General features: G+C 43.4%; 3 protein-coding genes across 6 annotated transcripts in view; 2 read left to right on the top strand and 1 right to left on the bottom strand.

The window, feature by feature from the left end:
• Window positions 1-2902, top strand: part of Pus1 (pseudouridine synthase 1) — an 11328-nt gene extending 8426 nt beyond the window's left edge. For all 4 annotated transcript variants that reach the window (XM_050122072.1, XM_050122071.1, XM_050122073.1 and 1 more), the window contains exons 5-6: window positions 1471-2162; window positions 2624-2902. In XM_050122072.1, the coding sequence (XP_049978029.1) occupies window positions 1471-2162; window positions 2624-2671 (740 nt within the window). In that variant the 3' untranslated portion in view covers window positions 2672-2902. The remainder of the gene's footprint in view (window positions 1-1470; window positions 2163-2623) is intronic.
• Window positions 2903-3388: 486 nt separating this feature from the next.
• Window positions 3389-8989, bottom strand: LOC126488543 (uncharacterized). Its single transcript, XM_050122088.1, has 4 exons — window positions 8956-8989; window positions 7322-7503; window positions 6790-7183; window positions 3389-3973 (listed from the first exon to the last, which is right to left on the bottom strand). Exons 1-4 carry the CDS (start codon window positions 8987-8989, stop codon window positions 3927-3929), a joined length of 657 nt encoding a protein of 218 aa, XP_049978045.1. The 3' UTR covers window positions 3389-3926.
• The window catches only part of Ep400 (E1A binding protein p400), a 105178-nt gene continuing 84366 nt past the window's right edge, over window positions 7032-27843 (top strand). The window contains exons 1-2 of the mRNA XM_050122086.1: window positions 7032-7170; window positions 14521-15887. Coding sequence (XP_049978043.1) covers window positions 14556-15887 — 1332 coding nt within the window. The 5' untranslated portion in view covers window positions 7032-7170; window positions 14521-14555. The remainder of the gene's footprint in view (window positions 7171-14520; window positions 15888-27843) is intronic.

Below are 27843 nucleotides of genomic sequence, written 5' to 3'. Positions count from 1 at the left end.
CTCACAACCATCTGTAATGAGGTCTGGTGCCCTCTTCTGGCCTTCAGGCATACACACAGAAAGAATATTGTATACATAATAAATAAATAAATATTTTTAAAAAAATCAAATCAAATCTAGATGAGTAATATGTAAATAAGTCAGATGTGTACTACCATGCTTGGCCAATAGAGTACAGTTTTATTTGGGTTGGTCTTTTTCTGACTTATGATGACAGTTTTATTCTAGAATCCTCCAGAATAAACTCTGTCTGTCTATGCCTGCAGGCCAGAAGAGGGCACCAGACCTCATTACAGATGGTTGTGAGTCACCATGTGGTTGCTGGGAATTGAACTCAGGACCTTTGGTAGAGCAGGCAATGCTCTTAACCTCTGAGCCATCTCTCCAGCCCTTTTGGTGGGTTTTTAATTTTTTAAATTTTTGTTTTGTTTTTCTGTTTCTTTGTTTTTGTTTTGTTATGTTTTGAAGACAGCTTTGGCTGTCCTGGAATTTACTCTGTAGACCAGGCTGTCAGCTATCTACCTGCCTCTGCCTAGTGAGTACTGGGATTAAAGGAAAGTACTACCACTTCCCAGCCTTGTTTTGTTTCTTGAAACAGAGACTCACTATGTAGCCTTGGATATCCTGGAACTCACTATATAGACCAGGCCTGCCTCGACCTCCTTGAGTGTGGTTTAAAGGCATTTCCCATTGTGCTCAGCACAAGTCTTTTTTAATTGTTTGAGAATTTCTTACATGCATATAAAATGTTTTGATCAAAATTTCCCCCATTCTCACCCTTCCAGTTCTTTTCTCCTCTTCCCTAGCACTTTTCCCTCCCACTTAGTGTTGCTTGTATGTATATTCATGTAGTCCTGGAGCACGGGCAACCTTTCAGGGGTTGTGTTAGCCGAGGAAAATGGACTTTTTTTTTTTTTGTTTGTTTTTCAAGACAGGGTTTCTCTGTGGTTTTGGAGCCTGTCCTGGAACTAGCTCTGTAGACCAGGCTGGTTTTGAACTCACAGAGTTCACAGGCAGCCTGCCTCTGCCTCCCAAGTGCTGGGATTAAAGGCATGCGCCACCACCACCCGGCTGAAAATGGACTTTTTTTGCCCAGCATCCAATAGTTGCCAATAGCTCTTCAATTAGAGGTGAGAACCTCCAGTTTTGCTCGGTAGTTAGCATTTCTTGCTGTTGAAATCTGCTGCTGTATCTGTATAAAGACTTAGCATTCTAGTCCTCGCTACCTCCTTCAGATGGCTCGTGATTCTTATAACTCAGCCTGGCGCGTTTGCCAACTGCAGTTTCGGCAGACCCTTAGGTTTGACATTTGGGATTGTTTCATTTTGAGTTTCAGCATTGTGTAGATTCTGAGTTTGGAGTCAGAACTGGGTACCTGTCCTGGGCAAGTGGTGCCAGAATCATGTTATCAGGATGGCCCATCTTGGAAGTGTTTCTGCTCACCTGGGTTTCTTAAATGCTGCCCTCTAGGATTGAAGAGGGTCACAGGCGGGTTCAACTCCAAGAATAAGTGTGATGCCAGGACCTACTGCTACATGCTGCCCACCTTTGCCTTTGCTCACAAAGACCGGGATGTACAGGATGAGAGTTATCGCTTGAGTGCAGAGACCCTGCAGCAGGTCAACCGGCTTCTGGCCTGCTACAAGGGTACCCACAACTTCCACAACTTCACTTCACAGAAAGGGCCAAGAGAGCCCAGTGCGCGCCGCTACATTCTGGAAATGTACTGTGAGGAGCCCTTTGTACGAGAGGGCCTGGAATTTGCTGTGATCAAGGTGAAGGGCCAGAGCTTCATGATGCATCAGATCCGGAAGATGGTTGGCTTGGTGGTAGCCATTGTGAAGGGTTATGCCCCCGAGAGTGTGCTGGAGCGCAGCTGGGGTGAGGAGAAGGTGGATGTGCCCAAGGCACCAGGGCTTGGTTTAGTCCTGGAGAGGGTGCACTTTGAGAAGTACAATCAGCGCTTTGGCAGCGATGGGCTGCATGAGCCCCTGGACTGGACACAGGAGGAAGGAAAGGTGGCTGCTTTCAAGGAGCAATACATCTATCCTACCATTGTCAGCACTGAGCGGGATGAGCGGTCCATGGCCCAGTGGCTTAGCACTCTCCCTATTCACAACTTCAGTGCCACTGCACTTGGAGCATCTGGTACAGGTGCCAAGGTAGGTGCCTGGTCTGTAGTGTGCATATGTGTACATACTAGGGCTGGATGGACTGGGTAAACACTTGTCTTCAACCCTAGTTGTGGATAGCAAGTTGAGCCCCAGAGAGTCTCTCTAGAGTCACACAGCCTCTGGAGGATTGGGGGTTATGTAGTTACTGGGCTTACCTCCAGCTCCTGCCCCACCCTGTGGCTGAAGCAGTAGTTGTCCTAGGATACCCCAACTGTCCTCTAGGCAAGGCTTGCTTGGCTGGCATTAGGCTGAAGCTGCTGAGCAGTCTGGTTACCTTTAAAGGTGTAGGCTGCCCGTTCAGTTGCAGTCTGTTTCTGTGCCTCCAATGGCCTTCCCTCAGCTCAAGCACTTGGCACTGTACCCAGGATTCTCCCCATGCCCCACATATGGGAATGCCTACAAGTTGGGTCCCACAGTCCTTTACCTATCTGACCCCCTGTTTCCTACAGGTCCCCAGTTCCCTGGAGGGCAGCGAAGGGGATGGAGACACTGACTGAACTACAGCTGCGGCCACTGCTGTGAGGGTTGAGGCTGGAGTCTCTGCACTTGCCTGTCTCTCAGGACGTGGAAGCCAAGAATTCTGGGGCCAGCTTGTGGATTTAGCCTGGCTTCATAACCTCAGGATATTAAATTCTCATTCTAGGAATCAGCTGCCTCTTAGCCCATGCGTTGTGTATATACACCTTAGCATGAAAGGACACTTTTTAAAAAAAAAAAAAAAAAAAAGGAGTGATTTTTTTTTCCTATTAAATATGTTTTGCTTAGTGAATTATTCTTTTTCTATTTTCAATTATTCTTTATTGGTTGTAAGATGATTGGGACACTGCTGTGTTAGGGATAGCTGAAGGGCACATAGGGTAGCATGGAGCTGTGGTTGACAGGGCAGGCAGTAGATGTAGGTGAGTGCAGTGGTATGTCCTGCCCCCGGCAGTGTGCTCCCAATGGCTACCCATACCCTCATTTTCTATCCTGGCCTGTTTTGAAGTGGCTACCTTGGTAGTGTGAGCTCTTGGCTGTGATTCCATACTGCTTGTTCTTGGGCTACGGAGAGACCCCCAGGGGGGCTGTGCTTCAGCAGCCTCCTCAGCAGGTGGTGGTTCCCACCTGAGCTGTGGAGCTGTGAAATGGAGCTTGGGGTCTTCCATGTTCTGACCTCAGGACACTCTTATCCATTCTGTCCCTGAGACTCTAACCCAGATTTGGAAGCCTAACTTCCACCTGGCTGTTCCGAGCTTGGGTTTGGAGCGTATCCCTCCTCACTGCACACTGACTACCACTACCTCAGCATGAGACTTCAGTGCCCCCTTTACCCCAGTGGAATCCTTCCAGAACATCCTTAAGTTTTTTGCAGATTCAGCCCTTAGACCTGTTATGGCGGTTGGATGCTAAAAAGAAATCCCACACTAGCTCAGAATCGAGAAATAGTCATTTATTAAGGGGTAAACTCACAAATCAGAATCCTCCGGTTGACAGGCTGAATCACGTGATCCAAACGAGCAGCTGGCGGGAATGGAGCAAGGGGAACTAGAGAGAAGGGCTTCCCAGTAGGTGGTTAAATACAAGCTGTAGTACTTCCTACAGCATAGACCTGCACAGATGTCTTCATCCCACAGCCTGAGTTTTTCATTTGTTTGGAATGGCAAGCAAGCAGTTATATAGTTCATGGTGAGATGAGATGTCTTAACAGTTGAGAGTATTTTTTCTTGCAGAGGACCTGGGTTCCCAGCACCCAGATAGTGGCTCACAACTCTCTTAACTCCAGTTCCAGAGGATCCAACAGGCAGGCAGGCAAAACATTTCTACACAAAGAATAAAATAGAGAAATTTAAAAAAGTTTTTAGAAAATTTATTTTAGGGGTTGGTGAGATGACTCAGCAGTTACAAGCTTCTGCTGTCCTTGCAGAGGACCCCTGTTGGTTGAGCAGCCATATTTGCCTCTACCTTTAGCTCCAGACAGTTCAGCCCATGTTCTGGTCTCTGATGGCACTGCATTCATGTACTCATACTCACACATAAGACACACATATACAACCTAATTTAAGAGGTAGGCAGATCTCTGAGTGAGGCCAGCCTGGTTTACAGAGTGAGTTCCAGGACAGTCAGGGCTACAGATAAACCCTCTCTGGAAAAAGCAAACAATTTTTTTTAGAAAAAAGATTTGTGTGTGTGCATGTATGTATGTGTGTGTGTATATATACATATATATGCAAGTTCCCAGACTGTGTGTGTATGTGTGTGTATACATGTAAGTTCCCTGATGTGAGTGCTAGAAACCTAACTCTGGTCTTCTACAAGAGCAGTAGTGCTCAGTCCCCTTTGTTAGGTTTTTAAATTATTCTATTATTTGTTTGTGTGTATGCCATATGTATGTGAATGCCAATGGAGGCCAGAAGAGGGGGGTCAGAGCTCTTGGAGCTTGTTACAAATGGCTGTAGACTACCTGATTGTTGTAATAGGAGCGGCGGGGCTGCGTCCCCAGCACCCTGGCCGCCTGGCTAGCTTATGCCAGAAATAACACACAAACTATATTCATTTAAACACTGCTTGGCCCATTTCTATCTAGCCTCTTCTAGGCTAATTCTCACATATTAATTTAGCCCATTTCTAATCATCTGTGTAGCACCGCTAGGTGTGCTTACCGGGAAGATTCTAGCCTACGTCCATCCTGGGTCAGAGCTGCCTGGGAGAGAGGAGCCTGGTGTCTCTGCTCCAGCGAGCAGAGCTGTCAAGTCTGAGCTCACTTCCTCTTCCTCCCAGCATTCTATTCTGTTTACTCCTCCCACCTATGTTTTAACCTATGAGGGCCAGCCAAGCAGTTTCTTTATTTTTTAACCAATGACCTTCCTCCATCACCTGATGTGGGTTATGGGAACGGAATTCAGGTCCTGAAGAGCCCCAAATGCTCTTAACTGATAAGCCATTTTTTCAGCTGCCCCAACTATCTATCTATCTATCTATCTATCTATCTATCTATCTATCTATCTATCTATCTATCTATCTATCTATCTATCTATCTTTTTCAAACCAGTTTTAGTACTTGGAGTAAGGAGTAGATAAACAAATGAGTGAATGAATGTGACTGAATGGTCATAGAGACAAAACATTTCCTAAAATAACTTTCACCAATAGACAAAAAAAAAACAATATAAATATGACCCTTCAGTGTAAAAAATTATAACTATGACATCTTAAACTGACTCCTACTTGATTAAGACTTGTTTCTGCAAAGTAACTCCTATCAATGAAGGGGAGAAGGAAGGGTTTTTAGACGGAAAGGATTGAGTGTGCTTGAGTACCTCTGGATTTCTTAATTAACTTTAACACTGTAGTAATGGCTCCAGTTGTCATGACCAGGGCTCATTAGGACTGCACTCAGTGGGGGGCTGAGGGCATGCATGTATATTTTGATCACATTCACCTTCCTTTTCCCTTCCCTCCTACAGCTCCCTCTGGACCCCTTCCTTCTGACACATTTCCCACATGTTTTTATGAGACAGGGTCTTATGTATTCCAGGACAGCCTCGAACATGCTGTGTGGATGAGCTAGCCCTGAGTCCCAGATCTTCCTGCTTTAGACTCTCAAGTGCTAGCATTACACTTCAGTGGTTCTAAGCTTCCTAAGCTGAGACCCTTTCATACAGTTCTTTATGTGGTGGTGATCCCAACCATAACATTATTTCCATTGCTGCTTCATAACTGTAATTTTGCTACTTTTATGAATCATAATGTAAATATCTGATATACAAAATATCTTATGCTACCCCAAAGGGGTCGCTACCCACAAGTTGAAAACTACTGGATTACCGACTTGTGCCACCATGCTTTGCTATTTTTATTTTTAAAAAAGTGTTTTAAAAATGCAGTTTTTAAAAAAGTGCTGCGTTGGGGCTGCAGAGATGGCTCAGCGAGTAGGAGCATAGCCTGCTCTTCCAAAGGTCCTGAGTTCAATTCCCAGCAACTGCATGGTGGCTCACAACCGTCTGTAATGAGGTCTGGTGCCCTCTTCTGGCCTGCAGGCATACACACAGACAGAACATTGTATACATAATAAATAAATAAATATTTTTAAAAATGCTGCCTTTTAAAAATAATGTTACTCCACTAGGGAGGCAGAGGCAGGCGGATCTCTGCGAGTCCGAGGCCAGCCTGGTCTACAAAGTGAGCTCCAGAACAGCCAGGGTTGTTACACAGGAGAAACCCTGTCTAAAGGAACCCCCCCCCCCCCCCCCCCCCCCCCGCAAAGTCTCACTTTGCTGGTCCAGGTCGGCCCCAAACTTGCACAGCAATCCTACCTCAGCTTGGTCGCAGTTAACATTTCTCTGCTTTCTATTGTTTCTAATTTCCACACTTCTGCTCACCTCATTTCAGCTTTCTTTCTGTGAACTACAGCGATACTCGTATTTTAGGCCTTGGGGCTAGTCCCCTGGTCCCCAGAAAGACGTGGCTACGACCCAGAGGACTCGATTACGTCCGCTGAGCTTTTCCTAACCACGCTGCGTAACTGGGGGGGGGGGGGGGGGGGGGGGGGGGGGGGGGGTGGGAAGGGAGGGGAAGAGGGAGGAAGACATCAGGCTCCGCCCCTTACGGACAAGGCCACGCCCCGGCCCGCAGGCACCTGCTTGCGCGCACTCTCCTCCTCTTAAGGACCAAGCGGTCCCAAGTCGCGTAGCTGAGGCCATCAGAGGCGACTCTGGGGGAGTCCTCAGCTCTCTGGATTCCGCCCCAGACCCGTCCAACGCGCAGTCTGAATATAGCCCCGCCCCTTGCCTCGGCCAACGGGAGCGTTTTAACTTCAGGCGACCTCGCACGGCTGTGACGGGCGTTGCAGGACAGGTGCTGCTGGTCCCTCTCCGCTTGCCGTAGCCCCGGCGCCGCTGCTTCCTGCGCCGGTGGACCCGGATACGCCGAGCGGCTGCGGCGCGCTCGAGCCTGCGGGCTGTCCGGACGCGGCGGAGCGGGGCTCGAGGTGTAGGGTGACCTGAACGGCGACAGCGGGGTGAGAGGCCGGGCTGTAGGCAGCTGGCGGAGGTGGCGTGCCGGGCGGTCGCCTTCAGCGGTGCTGCTGCGTGCGCTCGTCAGTCCCAGGCCGCAGCGGTGCTTTGTCGTGGGCGGGCGGGGCCGCGGGGCCGAGCGGCGCGGAGAGGTACCGGTGGTCGGGCTTGGCGCTCGTCTGGCCTCTGGAAGGCCTTTTCCTCGTCTGCAACTCCGCGAGCCGGGTTCTCGGCAGGCGCGCGGCCTGTGCGGATCGGCCGGGAAGGCGGGGCTCTTAACGCCCGCGGCACTGTTGGTCTGCGGTGCTCGGCTTCCTTTCGAGGCGCAGAGCTGGGACCTAAGGTAGAGCGGAAAGAGCGCCAGGGACCGTGGAGATTCCCGGGCCGGGTCCCCGAGGTACACCATCAGCCTCCGGGCCTCTGTCTCCGCAGGTCTGTCCCCAGATCTAGTATCTGGGAGCACCACGACTTTTGGGGGTTGCGCTCATCCCTGGCAGGATGTTTGCGTTCTGTGAATTCTGGATTTTACGCGTGATAAAACGGTTCTTTCTTTCTTTCTTTCTTTTTTTTTTTTTTTAAGACAGTATTACCACGTAGCTCTGGCTGGCCTTTATACTTGCTATTTAGACCAGGCTGTCCTTGAGCTCACAAAGATCCGTGGTTCTTGTACATTTTTTGTTTGTGGCATTTGTACACTATGAATGTTCTGGAAACTTTAAATTTTCTGTTTACATATTTAGATTTTCTGAGAAAAAGTCTCATGGAAGTCCGAGTTAGTTTGTATGGAACTCGCTAAGTAGCCCTATCTGGCCTGTTATTCTTAGAAGTCCAGCTGACTGCCACGGTACTGGCGATACAGGTGTGAGCCATCATCATTTGGCTGTTATACTTACTTTTTTTTCGAGGTGAACCTTACTTTTGTGTCCCAGGCGGGCCTCTGACCGACCCTGGGCTCAGGTTATCTTCCTACCTCAGTCTCCCTCTCTGGTTTTTCGAGACATGATTTCTCTGTGTAGCATTGACTGTCCTGGAACTCGCTCTGTAGACCATACTGGCCTCGAACTTACAGAGATCCGCCTGTCTCTTTTCAAGTGCTAGAATTAAAGGCTTGCGCCAGGACCGCCCGGCTCCTACCTCAGTCTCTTGAGTAGCTGGGAGTGTAGGTGCCTGCCGCAGTGCCCAGTTCGGTCCCCCCCCCCCCAACTTCATTTTTTTATTTTTTTAAAGGCATGGTCTCATTGAGTAGTTCTGGGTGGCCTGGAACAGGTGGGCCTCTATCTTAGAGATCTGCCTGCCTTTGCTACCTGACTTGTAATGGATTAAAGGTGTACTCCCCCCATGTTTATAACTCAGACAGTTTAATACCCAAAGTGTCTTTATTGTCCCTTGTTCTGTTCTTCTAACTTTAAAAAATGGTTGGGATTGATTATGTAAAGCTTTGTGTCTTAAACTGGAGGTACCATGATCGTTCAGTTATACAATAGCTGCCTCATAATACTGCTTGGTACTCTTGTCCCAGTGAGGCATTTGTTGATGTTGTGACCTCTGTGTTTGGTTGTTCTTTGTGACCCACTCACGGAGTGAGTTGTTTTCTGGCCACCTTATTCTTATCTACCTAGTAACCTTTCCTTGTCTTAGTGCTCCCCTCCAGTTGACCCTTTAAGTTCTTAGCTACCTTGTATTCCAGGGTGGGAGAGAATTTTTGTGTGCTTCCGGTCACCATTTACTTCTTTTTCTCTGTAGCACCTTTTCTTGGGCTTTTGGGCATCTCCTCCCCACTGATTAGGTACCGCTGTTTCTGAAGTCTTTGATCTGGTTGTCCATGGACCTTTTTTTTTTTTTTTTTTTTTTTTTAAATTTGTGTGTGTTCATGTGTATGCAGAGACATACAGATACAGGGTATCTGATTTTTTGGTGCATGTGAGCTACCCAATGTAGGTGCTGGAATTCAAACTCTGATCCTCTGGAAGAGCATCATGTACTCTTGATCCCTGAGCCGGCTCTTCAGCTCCTCTCCCCAGACAGGGTTTCTCTGTGTAGCTTTAGATCCTGTCTTGGAACTTGCTGTGTAGACTAGGCTGGCCTTGCACTCACAGAGATCTGCCTGCCTGTGCCTCCTGGAGTGCTGGGATTAAAGGTGTGCACCACCACTGCCTGACTTTGTTTGACCCTTTTTATTTTATGTGTATAGGTGTTTTGCTTACATGTATATCTCTGTACCTCTTGATTGCCTGGTATCCGCAGAGGCTAGAAGAGGGAATCATTTACCTTGGAACTGGAGTTACAGAGGATTGTTAAGTCACTATGGTGGTGATGGGAATTGAACTAGGTCCTCTGGAAGAGCTGCCAGTGCTCTTAACTGCTGAGCCATCTGTCCAGCTCCTGTCCATGAGTTTCTTGAGATTGTTAAAAAGCAAACAAGTGAAAATATTTTCTTTTTTTTTCCAGTTCATTAGCAATGGCTGTCCTTGAATAATATGTAGACCTGTCTGGGCTTGAACTCGTGATTCTTCTGCTTCTGTCTTCTTAATGTTTCTATTGTAGGCATGTGCCACCATACTTGGCTGAAAGCATCATTTTTATTTTTATTTTTTATTTTTAGTTTTTCAAGACAGGGTTTCTCTGTAGCTTTGAAGCCTGTCCTGGCATTAGCTCTTGTAGACCAGGCTGGCCTCGAACTCACAGAGATCCGCCTGCCTCTGCCTCTCGAGTGCTGGGATTAAAGGTGTGCGCCACCACCGCTCGGCAAGCATCATTTTTAATAATATAAAAGATTAAACAGTCTTTCTGAATGTGTAGGTACTGAGGATCAATCTGAGGGTCCTACTAAGCAAACACTTAATCATTAAGTAATATCCCTAACGCTTATGCTTAACCATTGAATGTTGTTTATAATACCTGTAGGTAGAGCTAATTCGTTTTTGGTGTCTGTCAAATGATTTATTTGGGAATGGAAAGGGTTCTTGAGCATTGGGGTTCTCAGTGAAGGTACCTACATTTGTGTGAAATAGAGTTTTGAAATGTAAGGGTACTTTGTTGGGAGAGAGTAGAGTACGTTTTGTGTGGCTGGATCTCAGTGATTGGGTGATACAAGGCCGTTTTAGTCTAGATGCCACTGCTCTGCTTCTGGGACTTGATCTGCATCTGGGTTCTGGCTCTCACTGAGTTTTCTCACTGAGTGTGCGCTCTCTTGTATATATGTGTGGATGCTCATGTGGTAGTCAGAAGTGGTCTAGTGTTGGTTTTGCCTTCTACTTGTTTGAAATAGGGTGTTTTCAAACCTATGTATACCAGGCTAGTTGGCCTGGGACCTAGACATTTTCCTGACTCTGTTTCCCATTTCATTGTAGGAGCCTGGGGATTACAGACAAGCTCTACCGTGTCCTTCTTTTACGTGGGTCTTGGGACTTGAAACTCAGGTCCTCTTGTTTGTTCAGCAAGTACTTTATCTACTAAACTATCTCCCTAACCCGAAATCCTCTCAAATCCTGCTACTGCTCAGTTACAGCTTTATTGTTTTGGGGGATTACAAAATTGAATTTCCTTCAGGAATACATTTTCTGGATTTCTATTTTATGTTTTCTACATTTTCTAGCTGGTAAAAATGCTTAATTATTTGATACATGCATTTTGATGAGTTTGGGTTTTCTCAATGTGTCTTTATAACTTTTTTTCTCTGTCTCTTTCTGCTGGTTTTGTGACTTGTTTTACTTTGTTTCTGAAGCTGGGGCACTCTCTTTGGAGCTGCCTTGCATTCACAGCCACTTTGCTCTGGCCTCCTGATAGCTGGGATCATGGGCATGGTCCCCCACATCCAGATTATGGATTCCTGTACGTGGAGGAACTCCTTTTTGCTCCTTTGTTTTGTTATTTTGACATTCTGAGATTTTGTTTTGTTCTTTTTTTTTTCCTTCTTTTTATTTGATGTGCATTGATGTTTTGCCAAGGATGTCGGGACAGTTGTGAGCTGCCCTGTGGATGCTGGGAATTGAACCTGGTCCTCTGAAAGAACAACCAGAATCAAGTGTTTTTTTTTTTTTTTATACATTTTTTATTTTATTTTATTTATTTTAGTTTTTTGAGACAGGGTTTCTCTGTAGCTTTGGAGCCTGTCCTGGCACTAACTCTTGTAGACCAGGCTGGCCTCGAACTCACAGAGATCCGCCTGCCTCTGCCTCCCAAGTGCTGGGATTAAAGGTGTGCGCCACCACCGCCCGGATATTTTTTTATATTTTTTACATTTGATATTTATTGAGCTCTACATTTTTCTCTGCTCCCCTCCCTGCCTCTACCCCCAAATCCTCCCCCAAGGTCCCCATGCTCCCTATTTACTGAGGAGATCTTGTCTTTTTCTACTTTCTACTTCCCATGCAGATTAGATCTATGTAAGTCTCTCTTAGTGTCCTCATTGTTGTCTAAGTTCTCTGGGATTGTGGTTTGTAGACTGGCTTTCTTTGCTTTATGTTTAAAAACCACCTATGAGTGAGTACATGTGATAATCATATTTCTGTGTCTGGGTTACCTCACACAAAATAATGTTTTCTAGCTCCATCCATTTTCCTGCAAAATTCAAGCTGTCATTATTTTTTTCTGCTGTGTAGTACTCCTTTGTGTAAATGTACCACATTTTTCTAATCCATTCTTCGGTCGAAGGGCATTAGGTTGTTTCCAGGTTCTGGATATGACAAACAATGCTGCTGTGAACATAGTTGAGCACATGTCCTTGTGGCACTATTGAGCATCCTTTGGATATATACCCAAAAGTGATATTACTGGGTCTTGAGGAAGGTTGTTTTCTAATTTTCTGAGAAATCACCACACTGACATCCAAAGGGGTTGTACCAGCTTGTATTCCCACCAGCAATGCAGAAGTGTTTCCCTTTCCCCACAACCTCTCCAGCATAAGTTGTCAACAGTGTTTTTGATTTTGGCCATTCTTACAGGTGTAAAGAGTTGTTTTGATTTGCATTTCTCTGATGACTAAGGATGTTGAACATTTCCTTAAGTGTCTTTCAGCCATTTTAGATTCCTCTGTTGAGAGTTCTCTGTTTAGGTCTGTACTCCATTTTTATATTGAATTATGTGATCTTTTGGTGTCCAATTTCTTGAGTTCTTTGTATATTTTGGAGATCAGACCTCTGTCTGATGTGGGGTTAGTGAAGATCTTTTCCCATTCTGTAGGCTGTCGTTTTGTCTCGTAGACCGTGTCCTTTGCTTTACAGAAGCTTTTCAGTTTCAGGAAGTCCCATCTATTAATTGTTTCTCTCAGTGTCTTTGCTGCTGGGGTTATATTTAGGAAGTGATTCCATGTGCCAATGCATTCAAGTGTACTTCCCACTTTCTCTTCTATAAGGTTCAGTGTGGCTGGCCTTATATCGAGGTCTTTAATCCATTTGGACTTGAGTTTTGTGCATGGTGATAGATATGGGTCTATTTTCATTCTTCTACATGTCGATATTCAGTTATGCCAGCACCACTTGTTAAATATCTTTCTCTCTCTCTCTCTTTTTTTTTTGGTTTTTCGAGACAGGGTTAAATATCTTTCTTTTTTCCATTTGATATTTTTTGCTTCTTTATCAAAGAACAGGTGTTTGAAGATGTGTGGATTGATATCCAGGTCTTCTTTTTTTTTTTTTTTTTTTAAGAAATTTAACATTCTGTCTCTGTGTATGCCCACATGCCAGAGGAGGGCGCCAGATATTATTACAGATGGTTGTGAGCCACCATATGGTTGCTGGGAATTGAACTCAGGACCTTTGGAAGAGAAGCCAGTGCTCTTAACTACTGAGCCATCTCTCCAGCCCCATATTCGGGGCTTCTATTCGGTTCCATTGGTTCTCCTGTCTGTTCTTATGCCAATACCAGGCTGTTTTCAGTACTGCAGCTCTGTAGTAGAGTTTGAAGTCAGGGATTGTGATGTCTCCAGAAGTTCTTTGCAGTCCACCATGGTGGAGAATAGGCAGCTCTGATGGTCTGACACCTAAACTGTGCTTTCCTGCTTTGTCTTCTCGTTTCTTCCGAAGCTTTCTTTCCTCCCCAAGTTTCTTCTGCTCTTTTATCACTGTAGCCTTCTCTGCTTAGCCTTTTTTATTTATTTATTTATTTTTTTTGGTTACACTGTATGTACGTGGTTGCCATACATAGTTGACTGGGAGACTGCCACTCACTGAAGGCATGTATAGTCATTGCCTGTTGTGCTTTCCTCACCAAGGTGATGACTTGAGCTTGAAGGGACTCGTGGTTTCTTAATGGGAACATATTCTTTGCCCTCAGCTTGCTTCTTTGGATCAACAGTATAACTACTCTGGTCTGTTCTTGGGAGGCAGATGTAGCTATTTAGCATATAAGCCCTGGCTAAACTAGTGAATCCCAAGAGCCACTTTGAGCCACTTACAGAGGAGAAAGGTTCTTTGGTACTGTGGTGTAACTAGAGGTTTCTCTTCTACCTTCCATTTCTCAACCATTCTGAGGCTTAATATTAATTACAAACCTTTTGGTCTGTTAGCTTAGGCTTCTTACTAACTAGCTCGCTCTCTCTTTTTATTTTTTATTTTTTGGTTTTTCAAGACAGAGTTTCTCAGTAGCTTTGGAGCTAGCTCTTGTAAACCAGGCTGGCCTTGAACTCACAGAGATCCTTCTGCCTTTGCCTCCCGAGTGCTGGGATTAAAGGCGTGCGCCACCATCGCCCGGCTCTAACTAGCTTTTATAACTTAAAATTAACCTAAATTAACCCATTTCTTTTATATTTTTCTACAAGGCTCATGGTTTGTTACCTCACATCTTGTTTCCCCAGTGACTGCTTTTCGCCTGATTCCACCTTCTTTTTCCCTTTATCTCTGCTTGGATTTCCCGCCTGGCTCTATTCTGCCTGGCTATTGGCGAAATCAGCTTGTTTATTAACCAGTGGTAATAAAACATATTCGCAGCATAGAGAAGAGCATCCCACATCACTGTGGCAGAGCTCACAGGGTCATTTACAAAGTAGCCACTGTCCCTTTGGGCTGAATGTGCTGTGTAGTACCATAGTTCTTATTTCATAGTTCTTTCTTAAGTGACTTACCAACTTCTTGGCTTTTTACTTCTATATGAGGCAGGGGCTAGGGCACCCTCCCTCCCTGACCATCTTTCCTTTGGAATCTTGGGTGGAGAAAAGGAGATGGGGAAGGTTGTTATAAGTTGTAAGTGGCCACCTGTTCTTATATATAAAGTAATGAAAAGAGCTCTAGTTTGAATCAGACCCATGGTAACATATGTTCAAGTATCTTTCAGTGCTGCTGAGTGGCAATTGTATTAAGTGGTAATCAAATGTTGTATTTGCCTTCCAATGTCTTGATTTTAATTTTTATTTTTTCCAGGGGAATATTACATTGGATAGAAAAGGGAGGTGATAATGCACCATGGCAGTGGTTCTCAGAATGTCCAGCATCAGCTACAGAGGTCTAGGTCCTTCACTGGGAGTGAAGAGGAGCAGACAGCCCATCCTAACTTATCCCCATCGCCTGCAGCGCCTTTCGCTCCATCAGCCAGCCCATCTGCGCCCCAATCCCCTGGGTACCAGATTCAGCAGCTTATGAGCAGAAGTCCTGTGGCTGGGCAAAATGTGAACATCACACTACAGAATGTTGGCTCTGTTGTAGGAGGGAACCAGCAGATTACACTGGCCCCTCTGCCACTGCCCAACCCCACCTCGCCAGGTTTTCAGTTTGGTGCACAGCAGAGGCGCTTTGAGCATGGGTCTCCATCATACATTCAAGTTACTTCTCCCCTGTCACAGCAGGTCCAGACTCAGAGCCCCACACAGCCTAGCCCTGGGCCAGGGCAAGCCCTGCAGAATGTTCGTGCAGGTGCCCCAGGCCCTGGACTGGGCATTTGCAACAGCAGCCCCACTGGAGGCTTTGTGGATGCCAGTGTGCTTGTGAGGCAGATCAGCTTGAGCCCCTCAAGTGGTGGTCACTTTGTATTTCAGGAGGCACCAGGCTTGACCCAGATGACCCAGGGAGCCCAGGTTCAACTCCAGCATTCAGGAGCTCCCATCACTGTCCGAGAACGGAGACTCTCCCAACCTCATGCACAGTCAGGAGGCACCATCCACCATCTGGGGCCTCAGAGCCCTGCAGCTGCAGGAGGCACTGGGTTGCAACCTCTGTCCAGCCCGAACCACATCACCACGGCCAGCCTGCCACCCCAGATCAGCAGCATTATTCAGGGCCAGTTGATACAGCAACAGCAGCAGGTGCTTCAGGGGCAGCCACTGAACAGATCTCTGGGGTTTGAAAGGACACCAGGTGTGCTGCTCCCTAGTGTTGGGGGGCCTTCAGCATTTGGGATGACATCCCCACCGCCACCAACCAGCCCATCCAGAACCACCATGCCTCCAGGCCTTTCCAGTGTGCCTCTCACGTCTATGGGAAGCTCAGGAATGAAGAAGGCTCCCAAGAAGTTGGAGGAGATCCCTCCAGCCTCCCAGGAGATGGCACAAATGAGAAAGCAGTGCCTGGACTACCACTACAAGGAGATGGAGGCACTTAAGGAGATCTTCAAGGAGTACTTAATTGAACTGTTCTTCTTGCAACATCTTCAGGGCAACATGATGGATTTCTTGGCTTTTAAAAAGAAGCATTATGCCCCTTTACAAGCATATCTTAGGCAGAATGATTTGGATATTGAAGAGGAAGAGGAAGAGGAGGAAGAGGAAGAGAAATCTGAAGTTATTAATGATGAGGTAAGACAACAGTTGAGTAGTCTTGAAAGGCTATATATAAAGCAAAATAGATGGTGTGCAACAGTAGACTGAAGATGTGTGAGTAACGGGGTAATATAGGTTTGAGTGGCATAGGATCCAAAGAGGAATAAAGTGTGTGCTTTTCTTCTTCCTTCATGTAGAGGAAGAGCTAGCTCTTCAGTTAGCTGTCTGTGGGGAAGATGGACTGTTTGTGACTGATGTCTTCTCAGAGTCAGGTATTGTCACTGAGAACCAGAACCCATCCTGGGCAGAGAGCTCAGCTAGTGCCATCTAGGCTTCTCACTTCTGTGTATGTGGTCCTTGGCCAACATGATACTGTTGGCAGTCCTCTGGCAACCCACAGGAAAGGTTCTCCTAGTTCAGTGAGGCTTAGTTCTTCTCCCCTGTCTTCCTGGTTTCACTATATGTTTATGTAGGTCTGTCCATAAAAACAAGGTTTTTAAACAAGTAAGTCACTAGGTATATTTTGTGTGGGTTGTTCACAATTTAAGTATAGATAATATCAAACAACTATAAGAAATTTTATTTTTTAGGTTTTAGATGTAGTGTTAGATGTGAGATCTTATTTTAAGCTCACACTTTGAAATCATCTATGGAGTGATACTTGAGACAGAAGCTTTTATAGACAGTTTGTTTTTGGGTTTCTAGAATGCTGCACAGTAAATCCCCCCTAACAGCACAGCAGTTCCGCAGTTCTCTGAGGTATGCTGGGGTCTTAGTGGCCTGTACTGTGATGCACTGTCTTTTGTGCCTTTGTCTTGTGTAGTGTTTATTATGTCGGTGGAACTTATTTTGTTTTATGATAGAGCTAAAATAATTTAAAATGCTGTCAGCCCTTTGGCAATGAAACCTGCTTTTGGTGAGCAAAAGTTTGCCTTTGCTCCAGAGTCCTCACTACATCTGTGGATGTTTCTGTGTGGCTTTGCCATCTGTGTCTTCTTCAACACTGAACGTAGGCTGAACCATTTTTGTTATTTAGAAGGTCTCAATGATTTTGGAGACCACCACTAGTGCCATGGAACAGTGAAACTGAGTTTTCTTTGTGTCTGTTACCAATGTTGTCTGTGAGCTGTGCCTCCTTATCTGTACTTTTGAAGAAACACAATCTCCCACAGCTTCTGCTAAAGACAATTTCGCTGTGTGATCAATGTGGTAGGCTACAGAACATTATAGCTGTGCAGATCTTTCAAGAAACCAGCTGTGGGACACTGATACCCGAGTGTCTGCCATTCTCATTTTACAGTTGGAAGTTGCAGAATTTAAAATTGTGCCTGTGATCTAGACTGGAATTCTGAAGATTGGCAGCTGTTAGATTGTTATGCTATGAACTTGTTAGTTAGCTCAGTGTTCCTTTATTGGATTCGATGCAAAAAACACTCTGTTTTTAAGCACCAAAACTAGTGAGCTGTCAGCAATGAAATTCTAATAATTTTGAGCAGTCTTAAAAATTATGTTACCTTTTTTTCTCAAAATATTTCTCTCAGGTAAAGGTTGTGACAGGCAAGGATGGGCAGACTGGGACTCCCGTTGCTATAGCAACCCAGCTTCCGCCAAATGTTTCTGCTGCTTTTTCATCCCAGCAGCAACTGTTTCAGGTACTCTTTGATGGTTCTAAATTGTAGTCTCATCCCAAACGTTTCTTTCATCCAGATATTTTAACCTTCAATTTACTATTTGCTCTTTGGCATTTTTTTTTTCCAGAGCCCGTTTCTTATTTTGAACAGTAAAAGTCTTTCTGCATATACAGTTCTGAAATTCTGTTGCATGAATGAATGACAACACGGACCTTACTGCATTGTTTTCTGTAACCTGCAATGTGGTGGTCGCTTGTAGTGTGCATGTCCTCTAATATTCAAAGTCCTGTTACTGTATGCTTAGGGTTCCTTGTGTGCTGTGTTTAATGTTTGTTCTTTCTTGTGTCTTTTACCTGTATTTTGAAAAATAGTGCAAAACAGAAAGTGGAAAAGACATAGTAGGTATTTTCCTTAGCTGGAAGAAATGTTGGTGTGAATCACCTATAGAGTATCAGAACTGAGATTTCTTAGTAGAGGAGAACAGAATACATTCGTGACCCTGGGATTCACACATAAGCTAAATTCTAGGTGCTTTGGAGAGAGTGTGCTGGCTTCTGAAAGCAGTTTTTTCCTTGGTGATATTTTTGTTTTGTTTTTAATTTTAATATAATTTTAAACATGAAATTTGCTATAGTCATATATATTATATATAGTCATACAGGAAGCTCTTGTACCTTTTGTGATTCACTGCTGTTTGCATTTCATTCTCGCGATTATGCAGTACCATAATATGACCCTTATCCCTAAATGGTTCAGCTCGTAGAAAAGAGCAGGTCCTCCAAGTCAGGAAATGTCTATGACTGGAAGTTGAAATTCAGATTCCCTCTCTGGTCCTCCAGAGATCCTTTGTAGTTTTTCTCCTAGCCCTGGACCTCATCCAGGAGATCCATATTCCTTACTTGTTATGCCTCTCTAGCTTTCTTTAATCTAGACTGGTTTCTTGGTCTTTTGTGATGATGATGTTTTGAAGCACACAGACCAGTTAGTTTGTGGAATGTTCTGTTGTATGGGATTGCTTGACATACCCTAGTATCTATCATGTTCAAGTCAGGTAGATGTTGAAGGAATGCTACAGAAGTGACAGTGTGCCCATCTTAATGTAGCATGTCACCAGGCCATGGTGTTGCCTAGTCCTGACTGGTGATGTTAACTTGAAGCATCTGAGGTGGTGTTCACCAGGTCTGTTCAATAGACATGAATTTTCCTTCTGTAAATGATAAGGATATAATTTTTGTAAATGTCCTCTAACCCATTATTTCAAACATTTCTCTAATGATAAATCACTCTGAATTGGTTACTACTATAAAGACCCACAGTGGATTCCCTCCCTGTCTCTCCCTTTTCTTCTTTTCTTTTCTTCTTTTTTTTCTGAGACAGGGTTTCTTTGTGTGACAGCCCTGACTGTCCTGGAACTTTTTTTTTTTTTTAAAAGATTTATTTATTTATTATGTATACAGTATTCTCAGTACTCTGCCTGCAGACCAGAAGAGTGCACCATGAGTCACCATGTGGTTGCTGGGAATTGAACTCAGGACCTTTGGAAGAACAGGCTGTGCTCTTAACCACTGAGCCATCTCTCTAGCCCTGTCCTGGAACTTTTTATAGACCAGGCTGGCCTCAAACTCACAGAGATTCTCCTGCCTCTTCTTCCTGAGTACTGGGATTAAAGGTGTGCCTCATCACGTCCACCTTAATCCTTTTGATTTAATTAAATAGTTTGTTTGTTTTTGCCTTTTTCTTCTTACCTTTCTTTTTGTAGCAGAGCTTTACTCTACCCCAGGCTTATTTGAAACTTATGCTGTAACTCAGGCCGACCTCAAATTTATAGCAGTTCTCTTACCTTTCTCTCCCAAGTGTTGGTAGGATTATAGTTGTGAATCACTAAGACTTGCTGTTTTTTTATTTTTTTAAAGATAAGGTCTTAATGGGCTGGAGAGATGGCTCAGAGGTTAAGAGCACTGAATGCTCTTCCAGAGGATCTGAGTTCAATTCCCAGCACCCACATGGTGGTTCACAGCCATCTGTAATGAGAACTGGTGCCCTCTTCTGGCCTGCAAGCATATATACAGACAAAACACTATATACATAATATACATAATAATTTTTTTTTTTTGATTTTTCGAGACAGGGTTTCTCTGTAGAATAAATAAATCTTTTTTTTTTTTTAAATATTTATTTATTATGTATACAATATTCTGTCTGTGTGTATGTCTGCAGGCCAGAAGAGGGCACCAGACCTCATAACAGATGGTTGTGAGCCACCATGTGGTTGCTGGGAATTGAACTCAGGACCTTTGGAAGAGCAGGCAATACTCTTAACCACTGAGCCATCTCTCCAGCCCTAGAATAAATAAATCTTAAAAAAAAAATATCCTGGCCCTTTTCCCTCTTCCACATCAGCTCCTAAGTGGGATTTCTCTTTCTCATATTCCTTCTTCATTTATTAGCTATTCACTTCTTGTTACATACATTCATTTTAATCAGTGAGTTACATGACACTTTAAGTGCTTCTTTGGTTGGTTTACTTAACATTTAGTAACATTCACTTTTCTTTGGTCTATAGTTGTGTGAATGTTGAAAACTGTAGAGTTGTGTACTTCCCAACACTGCTAAAAAAAAGTTTTGTTTCTGCTGAACAGTCCCTTATGCATTCTTACATGTTCTTACCTTTAATGTCCTCTGACAAGTGCTCTTGGAGTACCTTTCTGGTCAGCTTACGGTTTCTTCTGATTGCTGAATACTGATACTGCTTCCTGATACTTGGTTCATAACTTGTCTTCACAGGTTCCCTGTATTTCAAAAGAAATTAGGAAGTAGAACTTGGTAAAGGGAAGCAGATTTGTTTACAGTTTGGCCAAACTAGAGAAAAGAACTTAATTTTTCTCCATCATGGCTGTGGCAACCTTCATACTTTATTGAATCAAAAGTTGCAAAGTTTGTAGTGAGATGGTTTAACCCATTCTTTCCTAGGAGGAAGGAAGCATACCCAGGTTGTCTTCCTCTCTATCTCACTTCTTGGCAGGCATTCTCCATTCTCAGCATGGAGAATCTGGTATGTTTAAAAATTTCTATTAGATTGATTTTCTATATGCCACTTGTGCCTGGTGCCTCTGGCATCAGATCTTTTGAAGCTGGAGTTAGATGGTTGTGAGCAGGCACCTGTGCTCTCTGCAAACCTTTAAGGCACTAAGAAGTTTCTCTGGCCTCACTATGCTTACAAGTTAGATTGTTGTCTCCTGGTGGTGTCCTCAGAGAGCAGTTTCACCCTTTTGTCTTTGATGGGTAGTGAGGATTTCTGTTTTAGGGATTCCCAAACAAAACTGCTGTAATTGCTTACAGATAACATTTTATGTGTACATTGGTGCTCATTTCATCTACATGAATACCTGTGAGTCTCAGTCAGATTATTGGGTCCTTTGTGGAGTGTATGCTCAGTTTTATAAGCGAGGACAAAACCTTTTCTTTCTGTGTGGTTTTGTGTTCTCAGTAATAGTGTGAGAATAGACCTTCTCCAGGCAGTGACAGGTATGAGACAGTTTTCAGCCTGATGATCTTGAGTATCTTTTCTGTGTTTGTTGGAGGTCTTTTTGGTAAAGTGTTAGATATTGCTCCTTTTTCATTTAGTTATTGGTTTGTTGTTGAATAAGTTTTCTTTTTGTATGATACAGATATCAATTTTTTGGTACAACAATGTTAGTTGCATTTTTTTTTTCTTTTTCTTTTTTGTTTTTGTTTCAAGACAGGGTTTTTCTGTAACTTTGAAACCTGTCCTGGAACTTGCTCTTGTAGACCAGGCTGGCTTCGAACTCAGAGATCTGTCTGCTTCTGGCTCCCAAGTGCTGGGATTAAAGGCATGCACCACCAATGCCCAGTACATTTTTTTCTTCACTATCATTTTCAGATCAATGATTGAAAATTTTAATGACGTTTTACATTTTTTTAATAGTGCTTGTACTTAATCTCAGCCAAAAGGCTGAGAAGTAACATGCTGTACTTCTGATATCATTTCTAAGAATTCAAGTCATAGAGATCTCTGTTTCTGCCGAGAAGTTCAGTAATTTGACATTTAGGCCTATAATCCATTTCAGTGAAGGTCTGTGTGGTGTGACAGATGTTTGTGGGTGATAGTTTATTACATATGGATGTTTGATTTTCTAGTGTCAGGACTCTCTCTCTCTCTGTTTGTATTCAGGCATTTGCACACCAGAGGGTTACTTGTAAGAGTCTGTTCTTTTCTTCCACCATAATCCCGAAGATGAGTTTAGGTGGTCAGTTTTGGTCATCAGGCTTGGTCACAGACACTGTGACCCACTGAGCCATCTCACTGGCCCAGATACCATATAACTTCTCACCTTGGTTCTATTTTCTTTGTTGTTTTGTTTTGGTCCTTGTATTTCCTATCCCTTTTCCTATAGGTTTCAGAATAGACTTGATATTTTGTTTGGGTTTGACAGGGATTGCATTGCATCTGTTAAAACCAGTTAGGGAAGAACTGATAGCCATACTGTCCTGTCCTTCAGTTCTTGAATGTGACTCTTCTCCATGCAGTAGGTCTTTGGCTCCCTTCATTAGTGCTTTGTAATTTTCAGCATGCTAATGTTGTGTCTAACTTGATAGATTTATATTTAAGCATATTATTTTTTGTTGTTATAGAGCGTATTTAAAAACAGTTCCTAGCTGTTCATTGCAAACAGAAATACAGGTGGCTATTTTAACCTATATTCTGCATCCTTGCTAAACTCATTAATTTGTTTTTAGAGCTTTGTCATGGATGTCACGGGGTTTTATGCATAGAGAATCATGTCTACAAATAGAAAATTTAACTCTTTCTAATTCTTTTTAAGATTTATTTTATGTGTTTTGCCTGCATGTGTATCTGTGTACCATGTGCATGCAATGGCCATGAAGGTCAGAAGAGGGCATCAGATCTCCCTGGAGCTGGAGTTCGTATGGTTATGAGCCGCCATATAGGTGCTGGGAATTGAACCCCAGTCCTCTGGAAAAGCAGTCAGTGCTCTTAGTCACTGCATCATCTCTCTAACCCGGAGTCTTAATTCTTTCTTTATTCTTTGCAGTGCTATGCTGTACTATCAGAACTTCAGTGTGGTAGTGTCTTACAGTAGTGGAAACCCAGACAGTGTTGTTCTTAGGTCCTTCTCTGTAGGATGAGGGTGGGAGCCATCAGTTTGTAGTTGTCGTTTTTTTCAGGCTTGGGAAATTTCTTCATCAATGGATATTAAATTTTGTCAGGTGATGCTTCTATGTTTATTAATGTGATTTATGCTTTCTCTTGAGTCTAAATTGTAGAATACTTTATGTCAGTGTGAAGAGCTTATTGAGTGTTAACAGGTTCACACTCTGGTATAACCCACATATGGTGGTCACTGTGTCTGCTTTTTTCACCCTGAGGTCTCTTTTCTTGCCAAACAACTATCCAACCCCTTTCCACAGCTCTCATTTATTTTGATTCTTAGGATATTTGTAATTGACTGCCTGAGGTCTGTTCACGCTGGCTCTAGTGTAACTTTGATATGTCCCTATCCCTTCATGGCACAGAATGTTTAAGATTCATCTACTGTGCTATGTGTGCTGGTTCATTTCTGTAATTCTAGCACTTAGGAATCAGGGGGCAGGGGCATTGTTGCAAATTTGAGGCTAGCGTAGTCTACGCTTTAAACTACGTCTGCTTCCCAAATCCTGGGGTTAAATTAAAGGCATGAGCCACCTAGCTCTTTGAATCTGTTTGTTTATTCAGTTTGTGTGTGTGTGTGTGTGTGTGTGTGTGTGTGTGTAGGTCAGAGGACAACTTTTCTTTTTTTTGAGATAAGGTCTTACTGTGAAACCTGTCTAGTCTGAAACTTGTTATGTAGACTAGGCTGGCCTGGATCCCTGCTTCTGTCCCCCTAGTCCTGGGATTAAAGGTGGGCACGACTATGTCTTGTGGGAGTTAACTGTTTTATGGTTACCTCTCATCTCACCATGGAAATGCTGGGATTACAGATGGACACCACTATATCTTACTTTTTCTGTGGATTATGGGGATCAGGCTCAGGCCATTTAGGTTTGTACACTTTGAACCACATCCTCAATCCTATTAATGGTATGGTAAATGCTATGCAGTGACTTTCTTAATTTTCCTTTTCAGTGGTATATTTTAAAAATTAAAATATACAGAAAATTGGAATGGGTTATTCAATATTTGATACCCATTTAAATGATATGATTAATTAAAGTCACATGTACATGTGGGAGTCAGAACAACTGACCTTGAACTGCAGCATCCAATGCTTCCAAACTGCTAGTGTTACATGGCTTGCTCCTTCATGGTAGTGCTTATAAGCAATTGTTCATATTCCATCAGTTTGAGAGCTGTAGTTCATTCAGCTGGTGTTCAGGTTTGGACTTTCTGTTCCCGCTAGGGAAGTACTCTTAGGAGTGTAGCATTTGTGAGTCAGAGAGGGTTAGCTTATAGGGCCTGCATATGCTACATTATGTTTAGCCAAGGATATTGATGGATACCATACCAGAATATGTCAGCCTTCCTGTTCTCATATCTTGTCCTGATGCTACACTAAACATTCTAAAAAGAATTTCAGGATGGATTTTGTTGTTTGCAGCTAATGTTGTGTTAATCATAATACAGATCTAGAGCTTTCTGTAACCCAGCGATTTCCAGATCTGCAGAGGAGGGTCTTACTGCTCTCTTGATGTGGAGTAGTTCTATGTGACCACCTTTGCAGTATTAGGTACCCTACCCCAGCCATTGTTTTCTGTATTATATTATGAATGTGTTCATGTTTTTATGTGTATAATTGAAAGTTTATTAAGCATGAATGGGATTTTATTTATTTATTTATTTATTTATTTATTTTTATTTATTTATTTATTTTGATTTTTCGAGACAGGGTTTCTCCGTAGCTTTTGGTTCCTGTCCTGGAACTAGCTCTTGTAGACCAGGCTGGCCTTAACTCACAGAGATCCACCTGCCTCTGCCTTCCGAGTGCTGGGATTAAAGGCGTGCGCCACCACCGCCCAGCCATGAATGGGATTTTAAAAAAGGCACAGTGTATTGCCTCTATGTATTTCTGCAGGCCAGAAGAGGGCAATACAGATGGTTGTGAGCTGGAATGGATGTGGTTGTTGGGAATTGAACTCAGGACCTTTGGAAGAACAGCCAGTGCTTTTAACCTCTGAGCCGTCTCTCATAAAATGGGATCATAACCTGTTTTATTGTACGTAGTTTTTTTAAAATGAATTTTATTATTATTTTTCCTTTTTTTGAGTCAGGTCTCACTGTGTAAACCTGGTTGGGCTCAGACTCATAGACTGCCTCCCAAGTGCTGAGATTTTTAAAAGGCTGTGCCACCAAGTCTAGCTCTTTCTGCTTTTTAAGATTTTTATTTTGGCCAGGCAATGGTGGCGCACACCTTTAATCCCAGCACTTGGGAGGCAGAGGCAGGCGGATCTCTGTGAGTTCGAGACCAGCCTGGTCTACAAGAGCTAGTTCCAGGACAGGCTCCAAAACCACAGAGAAACCCTGTTTCGAAAAACCAAAAAAAAAAAAAAAAAAAAAAAAAAAAAAAAAAAAAAAAAAAAAAAAAAAAAAAAAAAAAAAAAAAAAAAAAAAAAAAAAAAAAAAAAAAAAAAAGGAAAAAAAAATTATTTTGTACACATGAGTGTTTTACTTGCATGTATGTATGTGTATTGTATTAATTCTGGTGCTTGTGAGAACAGAAGAGAGCATTGGAATCACTGGGACTAGAGCTTGTTAGCCACCTTGTAGGTGCTGGGATCCGAACGCTAGTCCTCTACAAGAACAGAAAATGCTTTTAACCATGGAGACATCCCTCCAGCACCACTGTACATACTTTTGAAAAGAAATCTTAGGTAGGCTTTGTATTTGTGTTATCCATACCAAATCTGGTGTCAGTAAACTTTGAATTAAGAGATAAGAGGTTATTGAGTCTCTTCCACTAATAGATATGTTTTTAAAGACACTCAGAAAGGTTTCTCTCTTCTTCCTTGTCCCCATTCTACCTTTAGTGACAGCATCAGTCTTAGAAGCTGTGGTCTAGCCATTTAACCATTTCATTGCTTATTTAAAGTTGAGAAATTTGACTTTAGAAGCTTCAGGTTCTTTCTCCTTGTGTAGGCAGCAATTATTTTGAGTTAGATTCTCTGTAAGCTACATTATTGACTGACTGATTGATTGATTGTGTATGTGTGGGAGTACAGTACATGGCATAAATACGTAGATCAGAGAACAACCTAGGGAACTTGATTTCTCCCTTTCTCCCATATATGTATCAGGGATCCAACTCAGGTTATTAGACTTGGTGGTAAGCATTGTCACCTGCTGAGTCATCTAACTGCTTCGTAGGTAATGTTGTTGTTGTGGGTTTTATTTTGTTTTTTTTTTTAAGACAGGGTTTCTCTGTGTAACAGTCCTGGCTGTCCTGGAACTCATTCTGTAGACCAGGTTGGTATTGAATTCACTGAGATTCACTTGTCTCTGACTCCCAAGTACTGGGATTAAAGGTGTGTACCTGACTTTTTTTTTTTTTTTAAAAAAAACAAGCAGAGTTTTCAGCCAGGTCTCCAAAGCAAGTTCCAGGATAACCAAGGCCACACAGAGAAACCTTGTCTAGAAAAACAAAAAAATCAAGACAGGGTTTCTTCATGCAGTTCAGGTTGGCCTTGTATTTGCAGTCCCTGTTGTAATAAGAGCAGCGGGGCTGCGCCCCTAGCACCCTGGCCGCCTGGCTAGCTTATGCCCCTAAATAACAACACACAAATTGTATTCATTTAAACACTGCTTGGTCCATTAACTCTAGCCCTTACAGGCTAATTCTCATATCCCGATCAACCCATCTCTAATAATCTGTGTAGCATCAGTCTTACCGGGAAAGATTCTAGCCTACGTCCATCCTGGGTCGGAGCTTCATCGCCTGTGCCTCAGAGAGCAGAGCTATCACACGTCCCCAGGAGAGGGGAGCATGGTGTCTCTGAGCTCACTTCCTCTTCCTCCCAGCATTCTGTTCTGTTTACTCCTCCCACCTATGTTTTAACCTATCAGGGCCAAACAGTTTCTTTATTGCTTAATCAATGAAATCAACAGATTGATATATGACACTCCCACATCAAGTCCCCCTGCCTCACTCTCCTGAGTGTTAGGACTCAGACTACCATGCCTGGCTACTGCGTTGCAGCTTCACATTTTGCTCTCCTTTAAGAAAGGTGGCACTAATTTTTAGTTTCTTATCTTGACCTTTGTAAGCTGCCTTTTTGAATGTGGTTGGTGGTCAGTCAGACTCCTAGTATCTCTGCCAGTCATACCTAGGCAGGGTAAACAGGACTCCTATGTCCAGCAGTCTCTGCTCTCCCTGTCCTCCTTCCACTGAGTGTAGCTTGGGGACCACCTCCATGCCACCTGCCAACTTTGGGAAACTTGCGAGACTTCTTTTCCTTCTCTAGCACCTGCTACCTCTTCTTTGTTCTGGTGTTTCACCTGGAGCTATGGTCATTTGGAGAATGTTTCATCTAATAGAGAGTACTTAGTCGCCCCTGGATGCCAGCCATTTATCTTTTTACTAAAGAATAAATGTGACACTCATTTATTTCACAGTATTTGGAAAACTAAGAAAAGTGCACATACATGAATTACAAGTTATCTATAATCCTATTCACAGAGAAGCCATTGTTAACATGTTTTGATTTTTCAGATCATTCCTTTATTTCTTCCTTCTTTGTCTTAGTTAGGGTTTCTATTGCTTCAATGAAACACTATAACCAAAAAGCAAATTGAGGAGGAAGGGGTTTATTTGGCTTACACTTCCACATTGTAGCCCATTACTGAAGGAAGTCAGGATAGAAACTTTAAACAGAACAGGAACCTGGATGCTGGGGTTGATTGCAGAGACCTTGGAAGGTGTTACTTACTGGCTTGCTCCTCGTGACTTGTTCAGCCTGGTTTCTTACAGAACCCAGTATCACTAGCCCAGGGATAGCATCACCCACAGTGGGCTGGGCCTCCCTGTCAATCACTAATTACGAAAAAAAAAAAACCCTACAGCTACTAGATCTTTTTTTTTTTAATTTAGTTACTGCTGGATTTACAAAGGCTTGCTTGCTTGCTTGTTTTCCTCCCCTCCCTCCCTCCTTCCCTCCCTCCCTCCCTCCCTCCCTCCCTCCCTTCTTCCTCTTCTTTTCTTTTTTTCTTTTTTGGTTTTTCAAGACAGTGTTTCTTTGTATAAACAGTTCTGGCTGTCCTGGAACTCAGAGATCAGCCTGCTTCTGCCTTTCAGGTTCTGTGATTAAAGGCCTGTACCACTACTGCTCTTTTTTTTTTTTTTTTTAAATTT

Source organism: Alexandromys fortis, unplaced genomic scaffold (assembly GCF_014885135.2).
Source record: "Alexandromys fortis isolate MF-2015 unplaced genomic scaffold, M_Fortis_MF-2015_v1.1 scaffold_193, whole genome shotgun sequence".
Classification (NCBI taxonomy): domain Eukaryota; kingdom Metazoa; phylum Chordata; class Mammalia; order Rodentia; family Cricetidae; genus Alexandromys; species Alexandromys fortis.
Note: the sequence above shows the minus strand (reverse complement) of the source record. Positions and strands in the feature narration are given on the sequence as shown.